The 25,944-nt window shown below is 47.3% G+C and overlaps 1 protein-coding gene across 1 annotated transcript; it reads left to right on the top strand.

The window, feature by feature from the left end:
• Positions 1–1,627: 1,627 nt before the first annotated feature.
• Positions 1,628–25,711, top strand: LOC140193871 (transmembrane 4 L6 family member 1-like). Its single transcript, XM_072251007.1, has 5 exons — positions 1,628–2,052; positions 12,451–12,516; positions 14,271–14,428; positions 23,033–23,222; positions 25,456–25,711. Exons 1-5 carry the CDS (start codon positions 1,873–1,875, stop codon positions 25,465–25,467), a joined length of 606 nt encoding a protein of 201 aa, XP_072107108.1. The 5' UTR covers positions 1,628–1,872; the 3' UTR covers positions 25,468–25,711.
• Positions 25,712–25,944: the final 233 nt, after the last annotated feature.

Here is a 25,944-nt window from a genome sequence, read left to right as displayed (position 1 = left end):
ATTTTTCTATCATCCATGTGCCTACCTAAGAGTTTAAATGCCCCTAGTGTATCTGCCTCCGTTCCTAGCACAATTCTGTATAAAAAACGTATCTCTGACATCCCCCCAACACTTTCCTTCAATCACCTGAAAATGGTGCCCTCTTGTGTGAGCCATTTCCACCCGGGGAAAATGTCTCTGGCTGTCCACTTGATCTACGCCTCTTATCATCTTGTACACCTCTATCAAGTCACCTCTCATCCTCCTTCATTCTGAGGAGAGAAGTCGTAGCTTGCTCAGAAGACATGCCCTTTAAATCTGACAGCATGCTGGTATGTGGGTACAATTACAACACTTAAAAAACATATGGACAGGTACAGTACATGGACAGGAAAGGTTGAGAGCAGGGTGTCATGAGATTACCGTAGAGCTTTGGGCCTCTGGGTTTCTCAAGCACCTGTATTTACTAATCGCTAGTGCCATTAATTCCTGGTGCTTTCTATTTAATCTCATCTAGTTAATAGTTACCAGCACGTGTTTCCCACTTTCTATGATTACTTAAAGAGGACTCTCCTTGTTCTCTAAAAGTGGAGTTGTAGTGTGCGTTTGGGCGGATGAGATGTCTTGCTCGGTCATACCTCCCATGCTTTGTTGACATTCCTCTGCCTAACCTCTTGTTTCAGTCTCTTCTGGGGTGTCTGCCGTTCCTCCGCTCCTGGGTCCAGTCATTGCCAGAGCTCACCGTGACAGAGTCTGCTGTTTCTCTGCTCCTGGGTTCAATCGTTGCCAGTGCTCACCTAGACGGAGTCCGCCGTCCCTCTGCACTTGGGTCCAGTGCTGTGGGTGTGCATAGTGACACAGGAGTTCCCAACCTTTTTTATGCCATGGACCCCACGATTAACCGAGGGGTCCGTGGACCCCAGTTTGGGAACCCCTGGTTTAGAGGGTCAAATGCAGGCGAATTAGAATCAGGTTTATTATCACTGACTTGGACAATGAGAGTTTTGTTTTGTGGCAGCAGTACAGTGCAAAGACATGCAATACTATAAATTTCTAATTAAGTACGACAAAGGAATAATAAGGCCTCGTTCTTGGGTCCGTTGACCATTCAGAGATATGATGGTAGGGAGGAAGAAGGGACAAGAAATTCTGCAGATGCTGGAAATCCAGTACAACACACACACAGAATGCTGGAGGAACTCAGCAAGTCAGGTAGCGCGTACGGAGGGGGATAAACAGTCAACGTTCTGGGCCGAGAACCTCCAGCAGAACCTGTTTCTGAATCGCCGAGTTGTGTGTCTTCAGGCTCCTGCACTCCCTCCCCGATGGTAGTAATGAGACGAGGGTATGTCCTAGATGGGCAAGGGTCCTGAAGTGGTGGATGTTGCCTTCACGAGGTACTACCCCTTGAAGATATCCTCAGCGGTGGGTAGGGTTGTACCTGTGAGGGAGCTGGCTGAGGCTACAAATACAGAGTGGGACCAGATCAGGTAGACAACACGGTCAAGTTCTTTTTGACTCTAACACCGCACAGGGATCTCCTAAATTGGGCTGCTGCGCACTCCATTTCACTGCCAGGTTAATTATTTCTGGACTTCAAGATAAATATTGATTGGCCCAGCCACTCTGTACGAAGTTTGGATGCTCAGACTTTGCTCCTGTTTTATCTCCTTTCTGCAGCATCAGAGGCTTTCCCTGTGATGCAGTCTGCAGGATGCAAGGAAGGGGGAAGAAGGAGCTGAAGGCAGGAGACAAAATCCACACTCCGCGGAAGTAAGCCAGCGACCCAGCCCTCCTCGTGTAATAAACTGTGACAGCAATCTTCAGGAACCCAGCACCAGGGTTGAGTGATAAAACCGCTGCAGTTCCAGTGTGCTTACTGAGTTCGCCAGGATGTGTACAGGAAAGTGCTCCCGCTGCATTGGAGTGACCCTGATCCCCCTTGCCGGCGCCTGTATCGCAGCCAACTTGCTCCTTTTCTTCCCTGACTTCAAGCTCAAATATGTGCAGGAGAACGACATGCTGACGCCGGAGATCCTGTACCTCGGAGGGATTGTCGGTGCTGGAATACTGGTGAGAAATTTATCTCGGGGGGTGGGGGGGGGTTCTGTTCTGAGCAGCCTCACAAAGAGTAACACACACAAAATGCTGGAGGATCTGCAGGCAGTATCTGTGCAGGAGAATAAACAGCCAATAACCCTTCATCCGGACCCCCCCAACTATTGACAGCTTGATTCCTCTCTGTAGATGCTGACTGACCTGCTGGTTTCCTCCAGCATCTTGTCTGTGCGTTGCTTATGATTTTCAGCATCTGTAGAATCTCTTCTGCCTAGCCTTACAAAGAGGTCTTCTGATAATCACTCATTTTTTTTTAGCAAGGGCTTCCTGTTGAGTCTGTGCACTTTTTTACAGTTGAAGACTGTGATTAGAAAGCAGAGACAAGAGCCTCAGTGAGGAGGATTGATTGTAAAAGGAAATCCCAATCGGGGGGGGGGGGGGTGGCGGGTTTAGTGGGGTTTGTATCTGAGCCAGGGTTTCCAATCCCACCACTATAATCCTTGTCTGACTAGATTTATCAATCTGGGGAGAGTGAATTCCATAGTCATTATTGTTTGGGTGAGGGTGCTGGACCGGTGTCCTGGCCCAAGACGTCGACTGTTAACCCTTCTCCATGGACGCTGCCTGGCCAGCTGAGTTCCTCCAGCATTTTCTGTGTGTTACTCTGATTACCAGCATCTGCAGATCTCTTATTTGTGATTTGATTATCACATAGGACAAAGCAGCACCCAGCCCGCCCCCCCGATCGGCCCCCATCCACTCCCTCCCCCCCCAAACACTCCCTCCCCCAACCACTGTGGCTGCACCATTTACAAAGTGGTCCGAGGTCAGTTGTCCAGGCTGTTCTAACAATAATGGCCCCTCTCGAAGCGCCACCAGGAATGATGAGGACACCACACGAAAGTTCACCTCCAGGTCCCACGCTGTCCTGATTGAAAAATATCCCGCTGTCCTTTCACTGTCCTGGAACCCCGTCCCCGACAGCCCCGCGGAAGAACCTTCACAGGAAGGGTGGCAGCGGGTCAGGGAGGCGGCTCAGCCCCACCTTCTCGAGGGGCAAATGAAGGCTGGAGTGAGGCCAAAAATCTGAGTAAATCGCTGGTACTACATTGTCCTCAATAAAATGTACAAACGGAGTAAAGGTGAGGTTTGCTTTATTTGTCACTTGTACATTAAAATACGCAGTCAGTCGATGACCAACGCGGTCTGAGGATGTGCTGGTGGCAGCCCGCAAGGGTCACCACGCTTCCAGCCCAACCAGCAAGCTCACAACCTACTAAGTCTAACCTTACGTGTTTGCCTCAATGTGGGAGGACACCCACCTGGTCCCGGACCGAAAGCAGCATGCAAACTCCTTAGCGACAGCCGCGGGAATAAACCCCAAAGGTGATTACTGGTGCAGTAACTCGGGGTATTGCATTACTGTGGCCCCCAGGGAGTGCTGGGAAATCTAAAAGCAGCATCGTGGTCAGAGAATAGGGGTTGGCCAATCAGGGCAGAGACGAGGAGAGATCCCTTCACCTGGGGGGGTGGGGGGCGACTAGTACATCCTTGGAATTCCAACCTCGGCCACTGAGGATATTCAGCACAGGAGATTGATAGTCCTTTTGGATACTGTTAAACTCGGATAAACCTGTAGGTTGAAGGTTCGAATATTGTCAGATTATCAGAATTATTGGATGTTAATTTGTAATTCACTTTTTAAAATGTTACACAGCGCTGTAATAAATGTCGCAGTGAGGCAGTTAAGTTGAGATGGACTGAAGGAACTGGGTGTAATGAGCTCTTCAAACCTGTGTGGGGCGCCAGAGAGCATTCGGTGCTGAGGCTGAATAGGTTAATTACTGTTCAACGAGAGTTCTTTATTGTTTAGAGCTTCTATGTGTTTTCCTCAAGCGATTCACTCTTTGTCATGCGGTCTCCTGATGCTTTCTGTTTAAGTTTAAATTTATTTTGATAGGCTTGGGGATTCCATGTTATTTAGGTGGATACTGTACCTGATTAGCACTAATTATGGGGTCCTAGTTTTGAGAATGTAACTTGGCTGAGCCACTGATGTTCTTCTGGAATTATTATGAATAAACTCTCGTCATCGTCTCTATGCTGGAGTCTGTCTCTCCTCTGCACTTGGGTTCCAATATTGTCAGAGCACATCATGACACTGGTGTCCTGGTGAGTGAAATGGGGTGCATCACACGTCTCTTGGCGCGCTACTGGAATCTTGGAACGGTCAGATGGTTGGGGTTGGAATCAAAGGATATAGGGTCAGTACCAGTTTCAAAGCTCAACTATGATCTCAGTAGAATGGGAGAGCAGGAAAGATGGCTGAACAGTCCATGACAGCTTCTGTTGTAGAAGCATGGAATGGTTATACAATGGAAGAGGGCTGTTCAGTCCATTGCCTCTGTGCCAGCTTTTGATAAGAGCAACTCAAAACCCAAATTGCCATATTGCTTTCCCCTCCTCCACCTCTCCATCTAGCCATCACCTAGACACTCTCTCCACTGGGTCCCCTCCCCCTCAACCGGGTCCCCTCCCCCTCAACCATCTTCCCACCCCCCCGGCCACCTCGCTCACTTGGCTCCACCTTCCCCTCCTATCAGGCACCACTATCTGCAGCCCTTTGTCACCTCCACCTCTCACCTGCTGGCCATTATCGCTATATGGACTGAACGCGTGCTTGCAACACTGTGTGTCCGACAGAGTGATCAGCAGCACTGGGGCTCCACAGGGGACTGTCTTGTCTCCCTTTCTCTTCACCATTTACACCTCGGACTTCAACTACTGCACAGAGTCTTGTCATCTTCAGAAGTTTTCTGGTGACTCTGCCATAGTTGGATGCATCAGCAAGGGAGATGAGGCTGAGTACAGGGCTACGGTAGGAAACTTCGTCACATGGTGTGAGCAGAATTTTCTGCAGCTTAATGTGAAAAAGACTAAGGAGCTGGTGGTAGACCTGAGGAGAGCTAAGGCACTGGTGACCCCTGTTTCCATCCAGGGGGTCAGTGTGGACATAATGGAGGATTACAGATACCTGGGGATACGAATTGACAATAAACTGGACTGGTCAAAGAACACTGAGGCTGTCTACAAGAAGGGTCAGAGCCGTCTCTATTTCCTGAGGAGATTGAGGTCCTTTAACATCTGCCGGACGATGCTGAGGATGTTCTACGAGTCTGTGGTGGCCAGTGCTATCATGTTTGCTGTTGTGTGCTGGGGCAGCAGGCTGAGGGTAGCAGACACCAACAGAATCAACAAACTCATTCGTAAGGCCAGTGATGTTGTGGGGATGGAACTGGACTCTCTGACGGTGGTGTCTGAAAAGAGGATGCTGTCCAAGTTGCATGCCATCTTGGACAATGTCTCCCATCCACTGCGTAATGTACTGGTTGGGCACAGGAGTACATTCAGCCAGAGACTCATTCCACCGAGATGCAGCACTGAGCATCATAGGAAGTCATTCCTGCCTGTGGTCATCAAACTTTACAACTCCTCCCTTGGAGGGTCAGACACCCTGAGTCAATAGGCTGGTCCTGGACTTATTTCCTGGCATAATTTACATATTACTATTTAACTATTTGTAGTTTTATTACTATTTAATTACTTATGGTGCAACTGCAATAAAAACCAATTTCCCCCAGGATCAATAAAGTATGACTGTGACTGTGACTATGACTATGACTATTTTGGAGTTGGAGTTGATTTATTGCCTGGCATACAGATCAGTACACATTGCATTGAGGTAGAACCATTATAACCATATAACAATTACAGCACAGAAACAGGCCATTTCGGCCCTTCTAGTCCGTGCCGAACTCTTACCCTATCCTAGTCCCACCGACCTCCACTCAGCCCATAACCCTCCATTCCTTTTCCGTCCACATATCTATCCAATTTAACTTTAAACGACAACATAGAACCTGCCTCAACCACTTCTGCTGGAAGCTCATTCCACACAGCTACTGCTCTCTGAGTAAAGAAGTTCCCCCTCATGTTACCCCTAAACTTTTGTCCTCTAATTCTCAACCCACGTCCTCTTGTTTGAATCTTCCCCACTCTCAATGGAAAAAGTCTAACCACGTCAACTCTATCAATCCCTCTCATAATTTTAAACAACTCTATCAAGTTGCCCCTTAACCTTCAACGCTCCAAAGAATAAAGACTAATAAAGAACGAAGTATAAAAAAATAACAAAATGCAGAATAAGTTGTTAAAATAAGCTACAGTGACTTAGATTGTGAGGCCAAGAATCTTACCGTACTAGGAAACCATCCTCAGAATGGGATGTCTCTTTTGAACACAGATGATGAGGAATGTCTTTACCAGAGGGTGTGAATCTGTGGAAGTTGTTGCCATGTACGGCTGTGGAGGCCAAGCTGTGGGGTATACTTACGCAGAGATTGATAGGTTCACGATTAATAAGGTTGCCAAAGGTTATGGGGAGGGGCAGGAGAATGGGGTTGAGAGGGAAAATAAATTGGCTATGATCAGAATCAGAATCAGGTTTAATATCACTAGCACATGTTTGTTGCTCTGCGGCAGCAGAACATTGAAATACAAAATAATGAAAACTATAAATTACAGTAAGGTGTATATAAAAAAATAATTAAATAAGTAGTGTAGAAAGAGCGAAAAATACTGAGCTGGTGTTCATGGGTTCATTGTCCTGTCAGAAATCTGATGGCGGAGGGGAAGAAGCTGTTCCTAAAACATGAGTGCGCGTCTTCAGACTTCTGCACCAGCTCCTCGATAGAATGGTGGAGCAGACCCGATGGCTTAATTTTGCTCCTGTACCTTATGGTCATTCAGTAATCTTAGAACAGAGCGGCAAAAGCTGTCCTTGAGCTTGATCTTGTGTGCTTTCAGGCTTCTATATCTTCAGCCCAGTGAGAGACGGGAGAAGAGAAAATGTCTGGGATGGACGGCTTGCATCTGCCCCTTACCTAGACCCACCTATCTCTTGCCACTCCTTCCACTCACCTGTTTGGGCTGTCTTTTCCCCCCTCTACTCTTTCAGTGCAGATGAAGGGTTTCGTCAGTGCCTTTCCTCCCACAGATGTTGCTCAAGTGACCGAGTTCCTCCAGTCAATCACTCCAGTGGCTGCAATCTCTGGTGCCTCCCCGTATAGCGACTGTGCAGAGATCTGGTCACCCTGTTACTTGCAATTCCAGTCCTCCCGTTACAGAGAGGATGTGGAGGAGTTGCAGAGGAGGTTCACGAGGACGCTGCCTGGATTCAATTTATTAGCAAAGTATGTACATGGTATACAACCCTGAGATTCATCTTCCCAAGGACAGCCATGAAACAGAAAATCATGGAGCCCATTCAGAGAAAAACATCAAACCTCAAACGTGCAAAACAGAATAAATCGCTGAAATGGCAAAAAAAGGGAGCAAAAAACAGAAAATATAAAACACCAAACCACAAGGCCATCAAAAGAGCCCCAGGCAGTCTCAGTTCAGTTCAATCCAGTGCAGTGACGTTGTTACCGGCAGGCCGCAGAGTCAATCTCCCCTATTCAAAATCGCTCAAAGTAGCAACGAGAAAAGGAGCACCCAGAAACCAGAAACACATCATAACGTGAACGACAGAGTCCAATCCACAGACCGTGCCCAAGACCCAGGATTCCAGCACCACTGAGCAAGAGGGCGAGAGAGACCATTCATGGACAGCATGGTGCTATAAGGAGAGGTTGGACAAATGGGTTATTTTCTCTGCAGCAGTGGAGGCTGAGGGGAGATCTGATAGATGTTTATTAAATTATGAGAGGTATGGTTTAATAAACTTCTGTCAGGTCTCCCCTCAAAGATTAATCTAAGAAAGGCATCTATCTATTAGATTAGATTAGATTATGAGGACACTCAGTCCTCGTTTATTGTCATTTAGAAATGCATGCATTAAAAAATGATACAATGTTCCTCCAGAAAGATATCACAAAAAAAGGATAAACCAAAACTAAAACTGACAAAACCACATAATTATAACATATAGTTACAACAGTCCAAAGCAATACCATAATTTGATAAAAACCAGACCATGGGCACAGTAAAAAAAAGTCTCAAAGTCCTGATCGACTCATCATCTAATGCAGGTGGCAGAAGGGAGAAACTCTCCCTGCCACGAACCTCCAAGGGCCGAGAACTTGCCGATGCATTGGAAGCAGCCAACCGCAGCCGACTCTGAGTCCGTCCGAAAACTTCGAGCCTCCGACCAGCCCCTCCAATACAGCCTCTCCGAACACCATCCTCTGCCGAGCGCTTCGACCTCACTCCAGCTGCTGAGCAACAAGCAAAGCCGAGGACTCGGGGCCTTCTCCTCCGGAGATTCTGGATCACACAATAGCAGCAGCAGCGAAGCAGGTATTTCAGAAGTTTCTCCAGATGTTCCTCTGTGCTCTCACGTCCGTCTCCATCAAATCAGGATTGTGCACGGCCCCCTACTTGACAGATAACAGACATCATCACCGGAGTGGCCGCTGCGAGCTGCGTTGCGCCATCATCTTCTCCTCTCCTACCAAAGGAGATGTGTGTAGATAAATAAATAGATAGATCTATATCTATCTATAGACAAATAGATGTCAAATATTATTGAGCATAACCTTTCGGTGAAAGGGGCAAAGTTTAAAGGAGATGTGTGAGGCAAGTATTCTTACACAGAGAGTGGCAGGTTCCTGGAATAGGCTGCTGGGGTGGGGTGGAGGCAGATAAAATAGAGATGTTTTTAAATAGACAGATGAAAATGCAGGGAGTGGAGGGATATGGATCATGTGCAGGCAGAAGTAATTAGTTTAATTTGGCATTGTGTCCAGCACAGACATTGTGGGCCGAAGGGCCTGTTCTGTTTTCTACTGGGAGAACAGACTTGTGGGCTGAAGGGCCTGATCCAACTCCTGAGGCTGGCGTGAGATGTGGGTGCCCACACGGGAGTGTGAGAAGGTGACATCAGTGACACTGAGCTAACGCTGTTGTAATGGGAGGCCAGCTGGCACGGTGAGAGGGCAAGGTAGGAGAGCAAAGTCTGCCAAGAGCCTTGTGTACATTCCTGTCTGGGACTGATCTCTGTGCACTGTGATGGCCAGAAATGAGTTCACTACCCCAGCAGGGTTAGATCAGAAGTTTTCCAAAGGTTTGGTATAACCTCCCTGCCTTTATACCCTATCCTCAAATGCTATTGGTATGTACCATAGAATCAAACAGCACCTATCATCAGGGACCCCCACCACCCAGGACATCCTCTTTTCTCGCTGCTGCCATCAGGAAGGAGGTACAGGATCCTCCGGACTCACAGCACCAGGTTCAAGAACAGTTACCACCCCTCAACCATCAAACTCTTGAACCAAAGGGGATAACTACAATTATCCCATCACTGAACTGTTCCCACAATCAATAGATTCACTTTTAGGAATGGTTCATCCCATGGTTTCGTTATTGATTGCTATTTATTTATATTTGCATTTGCACAGTTTGTTGACTTCTGCACTCTGGTTGATCTTTCATTGATCCTGTTATAGTTACTATTCTATAGATTTGCTGAGCATGCCCACAAGAAAGTGAACCTCAGGGTTGTATATGGTGACATGTATGTACTTTGACAATAAAATTTACTTTGGACTTTTAACACTCATCCGTATTAAGCCCATCTCCCATCACTTTGCCTGTATGTAGCCTTCCGTTCTCAGCTCGTACTGGCACAGCTTAAATGCTGTTGTTACGTATTCGTGGGGCAAGGATTACAACGGAGTAATTTGATTAAATGTCCATAACTGAGTCGTGTTAGTAATGGTAGCCGCTGGGCAACTTACGGTGAGGGAGGGAATGACGAACCAGCTCCGCATGCGCACTCAAAAACTCACGCCCGAACGAAGAAGGCCCGATCGATTCAACTGACTATCTGATCAATCGGCCGCACATGTGCGCAGTCACCAGATTCCCACGATCCATCAGATAGTCAGTGACATGCACGACGTGCTGGAGGAACTCAGCAGGTCGGGCAGCATCTGTGGAAATGATCAGGACGAGGGGTCTCGGCCGAAACGTTGACTGTTCATTTCCACGGATGCTGCCCGACCTGCTGAGTTCCTCCAGTGTGTTGCTTTGGCCCCAGCACCTGCAGAGTATTTTGTGCTTCAGATAGTTAGCGACTGTTCTCACCCACTCCATCCGGCAATGCTCTTCAGGTCCTGTCTAATCAACCCTCCCCCCCTTCTCCTAAATCTGAAGCCTTATCTCTCTCTGATATGGAGAAAAGTCTCCCACAGCCATATCTGCATCCTTTTACATTCCAAAACCCGAAGAGAGGTCAATTCCACTGCTGACCCCTCGATGATTACGGTTAATGATTAGACCTCAGCCAGGGGCCAGCAGAGGTAAGGGTGAGCAGTTTCAAGTTCAGTTTCAAGTGTCAACATCTCAGAGGCTTTGGAGAGGGGCCCAACATATTGATCAATTACAAAGAAGGCACGCAGACGGCTATATTTCATTCGGAGTTTGAGGAGAAGACTCTGGCAAATTTCTACAGATGTACGGTGGAGAGCATTCTGACTGGCTGCATCACCGCCTGGTGTGGAGGGGCCAATGCACAGATTTGGGAAAAAAACTGCAGAGGATTGTCAACGCAGCCAAGTCCATCATGGGCGCCAGCCTCCCCACTATCAAAGACATACTCATCAGGCGAACGCGTCATCAAAGATTCATCATCGCCTGCGGGCTTTCCCCAGCACAATCGTCGCTGGTATGATTTCAGGCAAAGGACGCATTTCACTTTATATGTTGATGTTTTCATACTCAAATTCCTGGGATCATTCTTCAGAACCTCCTCTGCACCCTCCCCAACGCCAGTATATTGTTCCTTAGATACGGGGCTCCAAAATGGTCACAATACTCCAAACGCAGTCTGACTAACACCTTCACGTTACATCCGTGTTTTTTTAAATATATATGCTAATCCTGAGGAAATGAATGCTAGCGTTGCATTTGCAAGAATATGGTTTCACACCGTTAAGGGCAGGATCCCTAACAGTACAGCAGAGCAGAGAGAGTGGCTATGCTGGTCGATAGGGTGGTTAAGGAAGCTTATGGAATGCTTGCATTTACCAGTCAAGGCACTGAGTTCGATAGTCAAGAGGTTATGTTGCAACTTTATAAAAGTCTGGTTAGGCCATATCTGGAGTTTTGCCCCACTATAGGAAGGATATTAGATAGGGTAACTAATGAGACAGTACTTCAATGTGCCCATATTAATTAAAGGCATCCATTAGTCTTGCGAGACCATGGATCTGCGCCTGGAAAGTCTTCACTCTCCAGGGCGCAGGCCTGGGCAAGGTTGTATGGAAGACTGTCAGTTGCCCATGCTGCAAGTCTCCCCTCTCAACACCAATGTTGCCCAAGGGAAGGGCATTAGGACCCATACAGCTTGGCACTAGTGAGAACATTAAATAAGAGAAAACTTAAATTCCTGGGCCATGTCATCAGAAAGGGAGAAATAGAATGCCTTACATTACAAGGCTGTATGCCTGGGAAATGCGGCAGAGGAAGGCAAAGGAGAAAATATATGGACACTGTGAAAGAACTAACAGATCTGTGAGATATTATTGATGCTACGAGGTATCATTCGATGTGGAGAGCTGTGGCCCAGGAATTTAAGTTTCCTGTCATTTAATGTTCTCATTAAAGATCTTTTTATATGGGCATGTTGGAGTGCTCTCTCATTAGTGTAACGTGCAAGGCACATGAAGAAGAAGAATAGGAAGGATGTTGAGGCTTTGGAGAGGGTGCAGAAGAGGTTTACCAGGATGCTGTCTGGTTTAGAGAGTATGTGCTAGCATGAGAGGCTGGATAAACTTGAGTTGTTTTCTCTGCAGTGCTGGAGGCTGAGGAGAGATCTGATCCAGGTTTACAAGATTATGAGAGGCATCAACAGAGTGGACAGGGAGTATCTGTTTCCCAGGGTTGAAGTGTCTAGTACCAGAGGGCATGCATTGACTGTGAGGTGGGGGGGGGGTAGGTCCAAGGGGTAAGTGTTTTTACTCAGAGAGTGGTGGATGACTGGAATGTGCAGCCCGGTATGGTAGTGTAGGCAAATACACAGAGGCTTTTAAGAGACATTTGGATAGACACATGGATGTGAGGAAGATGGAGAGATATAGACATTGTGTATGTAGGAGGGATTAGTGTTTTGGATTTACTTTTAGCACAACACCGTGGGCCAAATGGCCTGTTCCTGTGCTTTACTATGCCATGTTCTAACAGCCCTTTCTTCAAGAGGAAGAATGCCTGATGTGGAATATCTGAGTCTGCCAAAGTCAAAAGCAATCAGGGAATGAATCAGAAGGAGGAGTTTCAATTTCCACCTCCATTCCATCAAAAACATCCTGGTGAATCTAACTGTTCTCAACGCTGTCTTTTCCCAAACAGGTTTTCTTTCCGGGGCTCCACATCCACGCGACTGGGACTGGGGGGTGCTGTGCCAACAGGTGTGGGGTAAGTCACCGTGGTTCTGGAATCAGGAACGGCAGCAATTGTTCTATTTCACACAGTCCGACCGTGGGTGCCCAGGTAGAATAGGGGCTAGCACGATGCCGTCATTGCTCTGGGCAAATCCCAGTTCCATTCTGTCAGGACGCTGGAGCAGGGATCCAAACGCAGACCCAGTACTGTGCACACAGTGATATTAATTGAGTAACAAATCCCCATGGTGCAAACAAAAATCAAAGTCTGTCCCGAGCCTCTGTGGCCCCTCAAGCCAGTGCTTATGCCGGTTTCTGTGGCCTGAAGCGACTGAGAGTACGAGAGTCCCCCCCCCCCAGATAGGACGCCAGTCTATCGCGAGGTGAGGTGCAAACAAAGTCGGCGTTAAATTCAGGCGGAGATCAAAACATCCAGAGAAATCTGAAAACCAGAATCAGGAAGCAGGCAGAGTCGATATTCAGAGGGACAGAGTACAGATCCAAATGCTGGAAAGGCTCAGGAAAATTCACTGGTACAATCTGACGACAAACAGGTGAAAACACAGGACTGAAATACACTGAGCAATAAACAGAGAGGCAGATGATAGGTGGAGCACAATGAGACACAGGTGGCAGCAAAACAGGTAATAATGAGAAACAGGTAAGGGGCAGAGTACTCAGTAATACAGGGGCCGGAGTAGAGCAGGAGTGGGGACAGGAGCACACGGGGCATGAAAACTAACAAGAGCACATGGCAATACAAACCACAGACTGATGGCCGGGGGAAAACACACAAAAAGGCAAAGTTCCACTGGACGTACTGACAAATTTCGGCACCATGGAATGCATAGGTTTTCCCAGGTGCTCCAGTTTCCTCCCACAATCCAAAGACATACCGGAACAGTTAACTGGACATTGTAAATTGTCTAGTGATGACTTAGGTTAGGGTTAATCTGAATCAGTGTGGCTTGGAGGGGTGGAAGGGCCTAATAAATAAATAGACGAACATAAAATCCCGCTGTCGATGGGGTGGGGGGGTGCAGGAAAAGGGGAAAATCAGGAGCGGCATTAATGTGGGAAGACGGGGCATTTTACTCTGGAGGGAAGAAAAGGGAGCAGGGACACACGCATACATACATGCGCATACACACACGCACACAATACTGCAGGAACTTCGAGCAGAAACAGAGAGAGTTGACGTTTCCGATCGGGCCCCTCCATCTGGACCCTGAAGGGTCTCGACCTGAATCATCAACTGTCCATTCCCCTTCACCGATGCTGCCCAACCCACTGAGTTCCTCCGACACCTTGTGCTTGGCTGAACGGTCTGGCATCTGCAGCCCGTTGTGTCTCCAGAGCAGAGCTTGGTGGTTTGGATGTGGAGGTGCTAAAGGAACTCAGCAGGTCAGGCAGCATCTATGGAGAGGAATAAACAATTGCTGTTTTGATCTGGGACCCTTCATCAGCACTGGAAAGGAATTGGGGGTGGGTGCAGAAGCCGGAATAAGTGGGTGGAAGGAGTGGGAGAAGTATAACCTGGGGTGATAGGTGAAGCCAGGTGGGGGATTTCTACATTGCACTATTGTCTTGCCTCGTGCTACTCAAAACACTGTGAAATGATTAGATCTGTGTAAACAGTATGCAAGACAAGTCAGACCTTGATACACGTGATAATAATAAACCAATTCCAATTGTAAGTTTGGAGCCCGTAATCCAGCCAGAATGTTCAGTCCCCAGGCGGGAGGTTAGCGTTCTTGCCAATAACTGTGAACCTCACTACCCTTCCAGATGTTCCTATCCTTAATCTTTGCGACGTTGGGTGCAGCCGGCTCCATCTACTGTCTGACCATGTCCACCATAGGACTGATCAACGGACCAACCTGCCGAGACACATCAGGCCACTGGAGCAGACCCTTCCATAATAACTCCGAGATTCCAGAGCTAGGGTAAGAAATGCAGGTGTCTAAAATCTCCCTTCAGCTGGTGGGTAAGCTCGGGGCTTTTTCTTGACACAGGAGTGGAAGACCATGAGAGACAGTAACAGAATTAGGCCATTCAGCCCATCGAGTCAGCTCTGCCAATCGACTGTGGCTAATTTATTTTCTCTCTCGAACCCATTCTCCTGCCTTCTTCCCGTAACCATTGACACCCTTACTAATCAAAAATTGTCAATCTTGGTTTTAAATATACCCAATGACTTGGCCTCCACAACTGTCTGTGGCAATGAATTCCACAGATTCCTCACCCTCATTGAAATTCCTCCTCATCGCTGTTCTCCCCCACTATACGGAACATCCTCTCCATGACCAACTCTATCCAGACCTTTCAATACTCGATAGGTTTCAACGAGACCCCCTCCCGCCCTTTTCTACTAAATTCCAGTGAATACAGGCCTAGAAATATCAAATGCTCCTCATACATTAACCCTTTCGATGTCAGTGATGATCAGTCGGGGCACAGTGGAAATCGAAGCGCACCCCCACATCACAGGTATTACAGTACTGCAACCGTACGGGAGTTTAAATAATTGTTGCCACCCCTCAGCGCTGTCTGGGAAGGGTCACAAAACTTTGAGCCTAGGCCGACTCCCAACAGTGGCGGCGCCAGAGATGTTTTCTTGCTGGTGCTACAGTGGGGCTGAATCATTCAGTGATGGTGCTGAGGGATGCACTGTATGGTAATATGAATTCGCAAGGTCAGACGCGTGGCATTCAAAAGTCAGTTTCAAGCATTAGGAGCCTACTATAAATGCCTCTGTTGATTCACAAGTAACAGCAATTGATAGATCTAATATAGAAGTGAACTGTGACAGTGTCAACAGCATCAGAGACAACCCGGGCTACACAGAGCATAAACAAAACAAACAAACAGAGCATCCGAGCAACAGCCGACAACGTGAATCACGCACCAATCCCACAATCAGCATCAAATGCGTGCTTTTCAACTGAAAAACACAACACGAACCCACTGCTATTCGCATTACATACACAGCAATGCCAAAAGATACACCATAATTAAAGTCAAATAAGGCAAACAACAAATGCAAGGCTTTACCAGGAGTTGGACAAATCGTACTCTGACCATGCAATACCTCAATTAATTTGGCTACTGAATTTAAAACAAAAATCAACAGAATCATCGCTTGGAAGTCTAAGCAAAACCCATAGGCTTAATCACAGTAAATGTAATAGTTTAGGATTTGCAGGAAACATAAGGACTATGGGGTATGCACTACAAAATAATAATAATCAGCATTAGTCTTGGCCCAAATTTAAAAGAAAACTGCACTCACCATTGATGTTTTCAGAGAAGCACAATCCGTCTGTTGCTGTGATTGGTGGCAAAAGCATCGATGATTTTCAGGATGTCAAGTGCTTTGGTCCTCCGGCTGTTTATGGCCAACAGAGCCAAGTTGCTGTTCCGAGTATCACCACTGCTCTTCCTCAAGTAGTTTTTGAGGCGTCTGAGGCAAGAGAAACTCCGTTCGCATGAGGCAGATGTAACAGGCAGAGTCAGTGATATGCAGATTGATTTGTATAAATCTATAAATGCATCGTGGTAGGGTCTCATTAGAGCTAGAAGTTCCACTGTGTCATTCACTGTCTGTCCTTGCTTTTGTTTTGTTTCCAGCAGACGCCGAACCTGATGTAGATCTGCAGTCAGGTTCACTTCAGTCACTCCATAGTATTGGGCCATTGGCCAAAGACAATTCTTCTCTGGGAAGAACTTGTGTTTGGGGCTCAATGCTGAGACTCCAGTCAGAACACCCCCAGTCTCAATTGAGAACCATCTTTTCATTTCAGTCAGAAGTCTGTCTATAACTGGATAGAAACAGTGCTTGTGAAAGTTATCAGAGGATGTGACAGCTGTGCGTTCAGTTTGGGCCTCAACAACAAAATTATGTAGGCGGCGGGGTGGCTGGGCCTGTCTCCTTTCACGTGTTCTGCTCTGTATACCAGCCTTGATGCACAGGTCCCTAGCTCTTGTCTGAATTTCACTCCATGATTCCTCTCCCCGTTTTGCTGAGAGTGCATCGATAATAGACTGAGCCAAGTCCACAGCGGATGAAAGTTCCAAACTGGGAGATTGTAGCTGATCCGACATGAACTTGGTGACTCGGAATAAATCCTCAAACAGAGTGAGAAGTAAAGCAAGCTGCTCGTCAATCAGCCCATTTACAGCCCTCGCCTCCGTTTCCTCCGTGCATTTGGTTGACCCGTAATAGCCTGTAGTATAGCTAGAATGGCAGGGAGTGATTTCCTTATAGCCCACAAAGCTGTATACTGCCATGCCCAGCGTGTATCTGACAATTTCTTCACTCCACAGACTGTGCAGTTGATTCCAGTTCTCTCTATTTCTGCATGACAAGATCGTGAGCAACAGAGTTTGAAAAGAAATTGTAAAGCAGCTGCAGTTTCAGAAAACTCACTGGCTTGTGGTACATTGCTCACAACATCCACTAAAACAAGGTTAAGTCTGTGAGCATGGCAGTGTATATATCATGCCTGCGGGACCTCTTTCCTGAACCTCTCTTGTACCCCGTTATTGCACCCGGACATCACTGCCGCCCTGTTTATAACATTGACCTATACACGCGTTCTTATCAATAACACACTGGGCGAGTGTCTGTTCAATGCTTTTAAGAAGCGACTCTGCGTCCAACCCTTCTGCTGGAGTGAAGTGCAAGAATTCTTCAAGCACTGTTTCATTATTCAAATACCGCACCAGCACTGATATTTGCTCCTTTTTACTCAAGTCTTTACTTTCACCCACCATGATGGCAAAATGTCCAGCCTCCTTGATTTCTGCACTTATTTGACGTCTGACCATATCTGCCATAATACCCATAATTTCATTTTGGATATCGTGATGGGTGTTTTTTGCATTTCCAGGATTGTCCTCTACTTTTTTAGCTACAGTCTTATCAAACTGTCCAATTACACTGAGACACTCAACAAAGTTTCCCCTGTTACCAGATCCATCATTCTCCCGGTGTCCTCGCTGGGCAATGCCTTGGCACGCAGTATAGCGTAGAGACTCAACCACTGCTCTCATATACTCACGATTTTCTTGGACAATCTTTGCATGTCCTTTGTCAAGCATATTTCCCAATCTTGAACCGTCTTGTTTTCTCAATCTAAATTCAGCCCATGCATCCAGAGCAAACTTATGAGCTGCACTTACATGGTGGGTTTTGAAAGCTGTTGTAGCTTTCCGCCAGTTGCGGTAACCAGTGACAGTGAAGGTAGACTCAGAATGGAACCCATGTCCTCCACACAGGAAATGCCTGCATGTGAAGCAGAACGTAATATCTTTCGTGATCGAATATTCCAGTCAGTCAAACCAGCCATGAATAGAACTCCTTTGCTGATTGCCGAACTGTTGCGAGCAGCGAAGGGTACTTTTTCAATGCTGGTCGATGGGGTCCTCCCTCAGGCTGCTGGCTAACATCGTTAATAGTATTCCCACTAGCACTTAGAGCAGCTTCATCCGCGTTCTCTTCCGAATCCCGCTCCATTTCTTGTTCCTCTACTTCGCCCTCACACTCCTTCGATGAACTGCTGTCGTCCTCATCCCCACTTACTTCTTTCTGCATGTCACTTTCAATTAAGACAGGCTCAGGCTGAGACACCACTGATTCCTCTGGATGCGGTCGTTTTCTCACTAAAAATCAATCCATTTTTCACGCCGGCCAAAATAATGCACGTGCCAGGCCCATGTTAGCTTGTAAAAGCACAATGCGTGTGTGTGTGTGTGTGTGTGTGTGTGTGTGTGTGTGTGTGTGTGTGTGTGTGTGTGTTTGTGTGTGTGTGTTTGTGTGTGTGTGTGTGTGTGTGTGTGTTTGTGTGTGTGTGTGTTTGTGTGTGTGTGCGTGTGGCATCCGTTAGTCTCGCGAGACCATGGATCTGTGCCTGGATATATACTACCAATCTCTCGTGTGAGTGAGAGTGAGTGACATCACCACCTTAAGTGATCTTAGATCAGCTTAACTGTCTAAGGACAGCAACGGCAAGACATTGACAACAAATGAATAAGCAGAAGTGTAGAGTAGATCTGACAGAGTTTATAACTTTATTCCTGCATGGGTGCTATGGTAACTGGGGGTGCTGTTTCACTAGGTCAACTGGAGAAACAAGCTGTATTCAAAACTATACAGAGAAAGCAAAGCAGCTGCAATTTGTATGTGAAATTTCAGTTAATTTCTTGGTGGTGCTACAGTGGTGCTATTGTAATTTCTGCTGGGGCTATAGCACCAGCTAGCACCACCTTAGTGCCGCCCGACTCCCATTCAAATCAATTTCATGATATTCTCGCAAACACGGGGAAATCTGCAGATGCTGGAAATTCAAGCAACACACACAAACTGCTGGTGGAACGCAGCAGGCCAGGCAGCATCTATAGGAAGAGGTACAGTGGACTGGTATTCTCCCCACATTCCTGCCAACTCTGTCCAGATACTACCTACATTTTACAGCAGCCGATCAACCCATTGACCCCACTATTGGGATGTGGGAGGAAACTGGAGTAGCCAGGGTGTGAAAGAAAATGTGTAAGCTCTACACACACACATGAACGTGCACACACACATGCTTATGCACACGCACACTCATGTACACACACACATACGCACAAACTCATGCCCGCATGCAGACACGCGTGCACACACACACACAGCACTCACTGTTGTGCTAATGTGCTTCTGTGCCCATCCCTGTAGAAATAGGATTATCCAGCTCTTGTTCTCTTCTGCACAGAGCAACTGATCAAATCAACCTGAGGAATATAAGATCTGTCCTCGTCCTTCCCGATGGGGAGCCGAGGGTTTCTGGAGGGGTACTGGGAGTACGGTGAAGAGTATAAGATCTGTCCTCGTCCTTCCCGATGGGGAGCCGGGGGTTTCTGGAGGGCCAGTGGGTGTACGATGAGTAACCACAGTGCACACTGCGGCCACTATTGCGCAGGGATGCAGTGTTTGGGAGGGTAGATGAGGTGCCAATCGAGCAGGTTGCTTTGTCCTAGACAGTATGGAGCCCCTGAGAGTTGTTGGAGCCACACTCACCCATGCAAGAGCAGAGAGTCCTGTTACACTCCTGACCTGTGCTTTGGGGTGCCAGTAGGTAAGTCACCCCCACCCCCCAACAGGAACCCCACCCTCTGACCTGCTCCTGTGGCCACGAGGTTGATATGGTGGGTGCGGCTGAGATTCTGGGCCAGCGTTGGTGGTGGCAGACTGGGCGACAGGACTGTTGTTGATGTGAAGATGAGACAATCTGCAGTTGCTGGAAATCCAAGCAACACACACAAACTGCTGGAGAGACTCAGCAGCATCTATAGAAAAGAGTAAGCAGTCGACATTTCAGGCCAAAGCCCCTCATCGGGACTGGAGAAAGATAGAAGTTAGAGCAAGAAGGTGGGGAGAGGGGAGGAAGAGGTACATGTGGTAGGTACATGGCGTTAGGTGAAACCAGGAAGGGAGGGGGAGGGTTGAAGTAAAGAGCTGGGAAGTTGATTGGTGAAAGGGATAAAGGGCTGGAGAAGGGGGAATCGGACAGGAGAGGGTAGAAGACTATGGAATAAAAGGGGAGGAGCACCAGAGGGAGGCAATGAGCAGGTAAGGAGGTAAGGTGAGAGGGAAACGGGAATGGGAATGGTGAAGGGGGGCCATTGATAACTAGGTCTGTGCTTAGGGCAGATCATTACAGCCTTTCTCCCCTGGCAGGGGTAACAAAAACAGGAGGGTGTAGGTTAGGTTGAGAGGGCAGAGTTTTAAAGGGTTGACTGATATTCCAAGCGTGTCCTGATAGTTCATGGTTACGAGCTGTGTTGTATGACGTGGGCAATCGGGGTCTTTTGACCATGATTATTCTTGGCAATTTTTCTTACAGAAGTGATTTGCCATTGCCTTCTTCTGGGCAGTGGCTTTACAAGACGGGTGACCCCAGCCATTATCAATACTCTTCAGAGCTTGTCTGCCTGGTGTCAGTGGCTACATAACCAGGACTTGTGATATGGACTAGCTGCTCATACAACCATCCGCCACCTGCTCTCATGGCTTCACATGGCCCTGATCCTGGGGGGGCGGGGTGGGTGGGGGTAGGCTAAGCAGGTGCTGCACCTCGCCCAAGGGTGACCTGCAGGCTAGCGGAGGAAAGGAGCGCCCTACATCTCCTTTGGTAGAGACATATCTCCACCTTGCTACCCAACTGCCCTGGTAGCATTGGGTAGATTCACTACATTTAAGAGGCATTCATTGGTATTGGTTTGTTATTCTCCCACGTACTGGGTGGTAAAACTTTTGTCTTCGTAAGTCCATTCCACATGTACATTTAGGTACTGAAAAGGGAAACAGAATGCAGAACATAGTGTTACGGTTACTGAGAGAGAAATTCAGGTAGACAATGAGGTGTAAAGGCCAAGACCAGGATTGTCAGATCAAGATTTCATCTTCTATTCTGTCTTCACTGGTCTGATGGCAGTGGCATAGAAGCCGTCCTTGAACCTGGAGGGACATACAATGGATTGGAATTGGAATTGGTTTATTATTGTCACATGGAGTGGCACAGTAGTGTAGTGGTTAGCACAACGCTCTACAGTACCAGCGACACAGGTTCAATTCCCGCCATTGCCTGTAAGGAGTTTTGTTCTCCCCGTGACTGTAAGGGTTTCCTCTGGGAGTTCCGGTTTCTGCCCGCAGTCTACCAGTTGGTAGGTTGATTGGTCATTATAAATTGGCCTGTGATTAGACTGGGATAAAATTTAGGGATTGCTGGAAGGGCCCGTTCCATGCTGTATCTCAATAAATTTTTTTTAAAGTATGAAGGTACGTTGAAAAGCTTGTCGTGCATACTGCTGAGTTAGACTAGAACAAGGAAAAACAATAACAATGCAGAATAAAGAGTAACATCTACAGAGAGGGTAGACAGTAAAGTGCATGATTATACTAAGGCTGATTGTGAGGTCAAGAGTGCATCCTTTGGTACTGGGGAGTGTGATAACAGCGGGGTGGAAGCTGGTGCTACGTGTTTTCAGGTTTTTGTATTGTCTGCCCAGTGGGAGAGGGGAGGAGAGGGAAGGTCCAGGGTGGGAGGAGTCGTTGTCCACACTAGCAGGGGTAAGCGCAGACCGAGTTGTTGGATGGGGAGGCTGCTTTCCGTGCTGTGCTGAGCTGTCTTCACAATTCTCTGTGAATTCCTGCGGTCTCGGGCAGAGAAGCTGCCATAGCAAGCCACGATGCACAGACACGGCATGGTCGTACGTGGCAGACAAAGGGAGATTAGTGCAGCTGGCATAAGGTAGTGGGCTGCAGGGCCTGTTTCTACTCTATACTTATACTTTATACTTTATTGTCGCCAAACAATTGATACTAGAACGTACAATCATCACAGCGAGTTTTGATTCTGCGCTTCCTACTCCCTGGATTACAAATCGATAGTAAATATTAAAAATTTATATTATAAATCATAAATAGAAAATAGAAAAATGGAAAGTAAGGTAGTGCAAAAAAATGAGAGGCAGGTCCGGATATTTGGAGAGTACGGCCCAGATCCCGGTCAGGATCCGTTCAGCAGTCTTATCACAGTTGGAAAGAAGCTGTTCCCAAATCTGGCTGTACAAGTCTTCAAGCTCCTGAGCCTTCTCCCGGAGGAAAGAGGGATGAAAAGTCTGTTGGCTGGGTGGGTCGTGTCCTTGATTATCCTGGCAGCACTGCACCGACAGCGTGCGGTGTAAAGTGAGTCCAAGGACGGAAGATTGGTTTGTGTGATGTGCTGCGCCGTGTTCACAATCTTCTGCAGCTTCTTCCGGTCTTGGACAGGACAACTTCCATACCAGGTTGTGATGCACCCTAGAAGAATGCTTTCTACAGTGCATCTATAAAAATTAGTGAGGGTTTTAGGGGACAGGCCAAATTTCTTTAGTTTTCTCAGGAAGTAAAGGCGCTGGTGGGCCTTCTTGGCAGTAGACTCTGCTTGGTTGGACCAAGTCAGATCATTTGTGATATTGACCCCGAGGAACTTAAAGCTTTTGACCTGTTCCACATGCGCACACTGATGTAAATTGGGTCGTGCGGTCCGCTACTCCTTCTGAAGTCAACAACCAATTTCTTCGTCTTGCTGACATTGAGGGATAGGTTATTGTCTTTGCACCATGCCACCAGGTTCTTAATTTCTTCTCTGTATTCAAACTCATCATTACCCGAGATACGGCCTACAATTGTTGTGTCATCAGCAAACTTGTATATTGAGTTTGATGGAAACTTGGCTACACAATCATGGGTGTACAGTGAGTACAGCAGGAGGCTGAGTACACAGCCTTGTGGGGCACCAGTGCTCAGAGTGATTGTAGAGGAGAGCTTGTCCCCTATTTTTACAGCCTGGATCCTGTCTATGAGGAAGTTGAAGATCCAACTGCAGATCTGAGTGCTAACACCCAGGTTCCGGAGCTTAGGAATCAGTTTATTTGGAATGATGGTATTAAAGGCAGAGCTGTAGTCAATGAAATCCATACGATGCTCTGTAATGTTCTAACTCTCTGTTTTATCCACTGTGTAGCAAGGACAGTTACCTGTTTAACCCCGACTCTTGGAGTATCTGTGAGGAACCGAAGAATGTGGTTCTTTTCAACGTGATTCTCTTTGCTCTGCAAATTGGCTTCAGTGCACTGGAGTTCATCCTATGTGCCATCCAGGCCATCAACGGGTTCTTCGGCTGCCTCTGCGGAACGTGCAATAAACGCAGAGCGGTAAGTAACACCCTCTACTTCTGCTAATGCACGGACTCACCTCAAGCGCAGTCACGACACAACAGCATGATCTTAATTAGGTTCCTTAAGGTTGTTATAGACAGGGGTGACAATGGGGACAAGTTCCCACTACCCATTAAATGCTCACAGTAGTGTGCACCTCAAAGAGCCTCTGACAACCAAGTCCGGCTCCTGACCTTCACGCGTGGCTTGGCTACTGAACCTGATGGAACCATTTCTACTGACCGGAGAAGGGGAAAAGGCTGGTTACTGGCGTCTGAAAATCAGCTGCCTTAGGCAAATGAGGTCTCGTCATTCGTGGCTGGCAGCTCATCCAGGAGAAGGAAGGCTTTGATCTCAAACCTCCGCTGCCTTGCGTCCGTACCCAGTCATGGGGAAGACTTTGGGAGTAAACCCCGAGGAGAAAAATCCAGAGCTGGAGTCCCAAAGGCAGTTCTACATCAGTGACATTGTGGTGCCAAAATGTATCGGTCTCTGCATTCCTTTGAGTTCATCAGATGTGTGCAGACGGAAGCTTGCTACATGGGTAACAGCTTGCTCTCCATATTGGTTTGAGTATCCAGACAGTTAGACATCCATGGTTGACCCTAACCGATGGAGGTGCTCCTCCTATCTTAATTAGTTCACTAAAACATCATGTTCTTGTTCTATATTCCAAGCTGCTAATTGCCATACCGTGAGGTATAGGTACGATGAGAAAAGATTGAAGATTAGTTTTATTTGTCACATCTGCATTGAAACCTACAGTGAAATGCGTTGTTTGTGTCAACAACGGCGTCTGAGGTTGTGCTGGGGGCCCTGTTTCCGACACCAACATGGCAGGCCCACAGTTTACTGACCTGTCCTCCTTTTGGACTGTGGGAGGAAACCAGAGCACCCAGAGGAAACCCACGCGGTCACGGGGAGAACGTTCAAACTCCTTACAAGCAGCAGCAGGAATTGAACTCCGATCGCTGGTGCTATAAAGTTACTGCACTAACCGCAAATGGGCCACGGGTAGCAGCACAGTTACAGACATCACACAGAATATAGATTATACATAAATTATGTGAGAGAGAAAAGACCGTGCAAAAAACCAGACACACTTACCACACCTTTCACCCTTAACCTATGACCTCTAGTTCTAGTCTCACTCAACCCGAGGGGGAAAAACTTCATGTATTTACCCTATCTATGCCCCTGGTAATTTTTGCATCCCTCTGTAAGATCTCCCCTCATCCTCCCCAGCTTCAGGGAAAGTGAGTTTGCAGATCATCAGATCAGTTCAGAGTTGTAAGTGAAGTTATCCACACTGGTTCAGGAGTCTGATGGTTGAAGGGTAATAACTGTCTGAACCCGGCTGGTGTGGGACCTAAGGCTCCTGTAACTCCTGCCCGAAGGTAGTAATGAGACGAGGGCATGCTGAAGGTCCTTGGTGCTTGATGCTGCTTTCTTCTGGAGGGGAGAGCTTTGCTTGTGATGGACTGGACCATATCCCCCAATGCAAACTGTAACATCTCAGGGATGATATCACCAAGGCAGCCCCTGAAAAACCTGTGAGCAGGATCTACCGGTCGCCTGGTACGATAAGATAGACTGTGAGTCGCAGCTGACCTGGTCATGGTTTTGCACCTCATTGTCTGCCCGCACTGCACTTTCTCTGGAACACTCCTCTCTTCAATCTGTTGTTGCTTTTCCCCTTGTAAAGCCGCAATGATCTGATCTGTACGGGTGCCATGCAGAAGTTCTTCACTGTACCTCAGCGGGTCGAGCATGTTTGCATGGGGGAAAGGAACTGTCACCAGTTAGGGTCAAAACCCACATATGACCAGTAGACCATAAGATATAGGATCAGAATTAGGCCATTTGGCCCATTGAATCTGCTCCACCATTTCATCATGGCAGATCCATTTTCCCTCTCAGCCCCAACCTCCTTTCTTCTCCTTGTATCCCTTACGCCCTGACCAAACAAGAATCTATCAACCTCTGCCTTAAATATATATAAAGACTTGGCCTTCACAGCCTTGGCAACGAATTCCACAGATTCACTGCCCTTTGGCTAAATAACTTCCTCCTCATCTCCATTCTAAATGGACGCCCCTCTATTCAGAGGCTGTGCTCTCTGGTCCTAGACTCCCCCACCATAAGAAACATCCTCTCCACGTCCATTCTATCAAGGCCTTTCAATGTTCGATAGATTTATGTGAAATATTTTCTCTTCTTATGCTTTTAGAGGCCCGTGTGACAGGATGGCGTTCGAGGTCAGCTGTGAACTCGGAAAATGGGCATGGGCAACGTCCAACACTGAATAAAAGAAATATAATTATGCCATAAATTTGGGAGGAATCCCTTACAATGGAGGGGGGCAACTTCGTAATGCATCTTTCGGTACACTCAATACCCTGGTGATAGACTGTGCAAATTGTTTAATGCTTGATTGACCTGTCGCTTGTCAATAAAGGAAACACACTGATCTTATGCAGCAGAGATACACTGTTCCGGTGATTGTCCAACCGTGGGACTGTAGACATTTGGGACACCGATGGGGATTATCCCAATTTGTACACACAAGCCAGAGTCAAATTAGTTCAAGTTTTAAACACGAGATTCTGGAAATTCTGAGCAACGTCACACACAAAATGTTGGAGGAACTCTAACCATTCTCACTTCTGCCCCTTGACACATTCGGATTTCTAGCATGCTGGTGGAGTCTTCCACGGTG

The sequence above is a fragment of the Mobula birostris genome, unplaced genomic scaffold (assembly GCF_030028105.1).
Source record: "Mobula birostris isolate sMobBir1 unplaced genomic scaffold, sMobBir1.hap1 scaffold_943, whole genome shotgun sequence".
In the NCBI taxonomy this organism is placed as follows: Eukaryota; Metazoa; Chordata; class Chondrichthyes; order Myliobatiformes; family Myliobatidae; genus Mobula; species Mobula birostris.
Note: the sequence above shows the minus strand (reverse complement) of the source record. Positions and strands in the feature narration are given on the sequence as shown.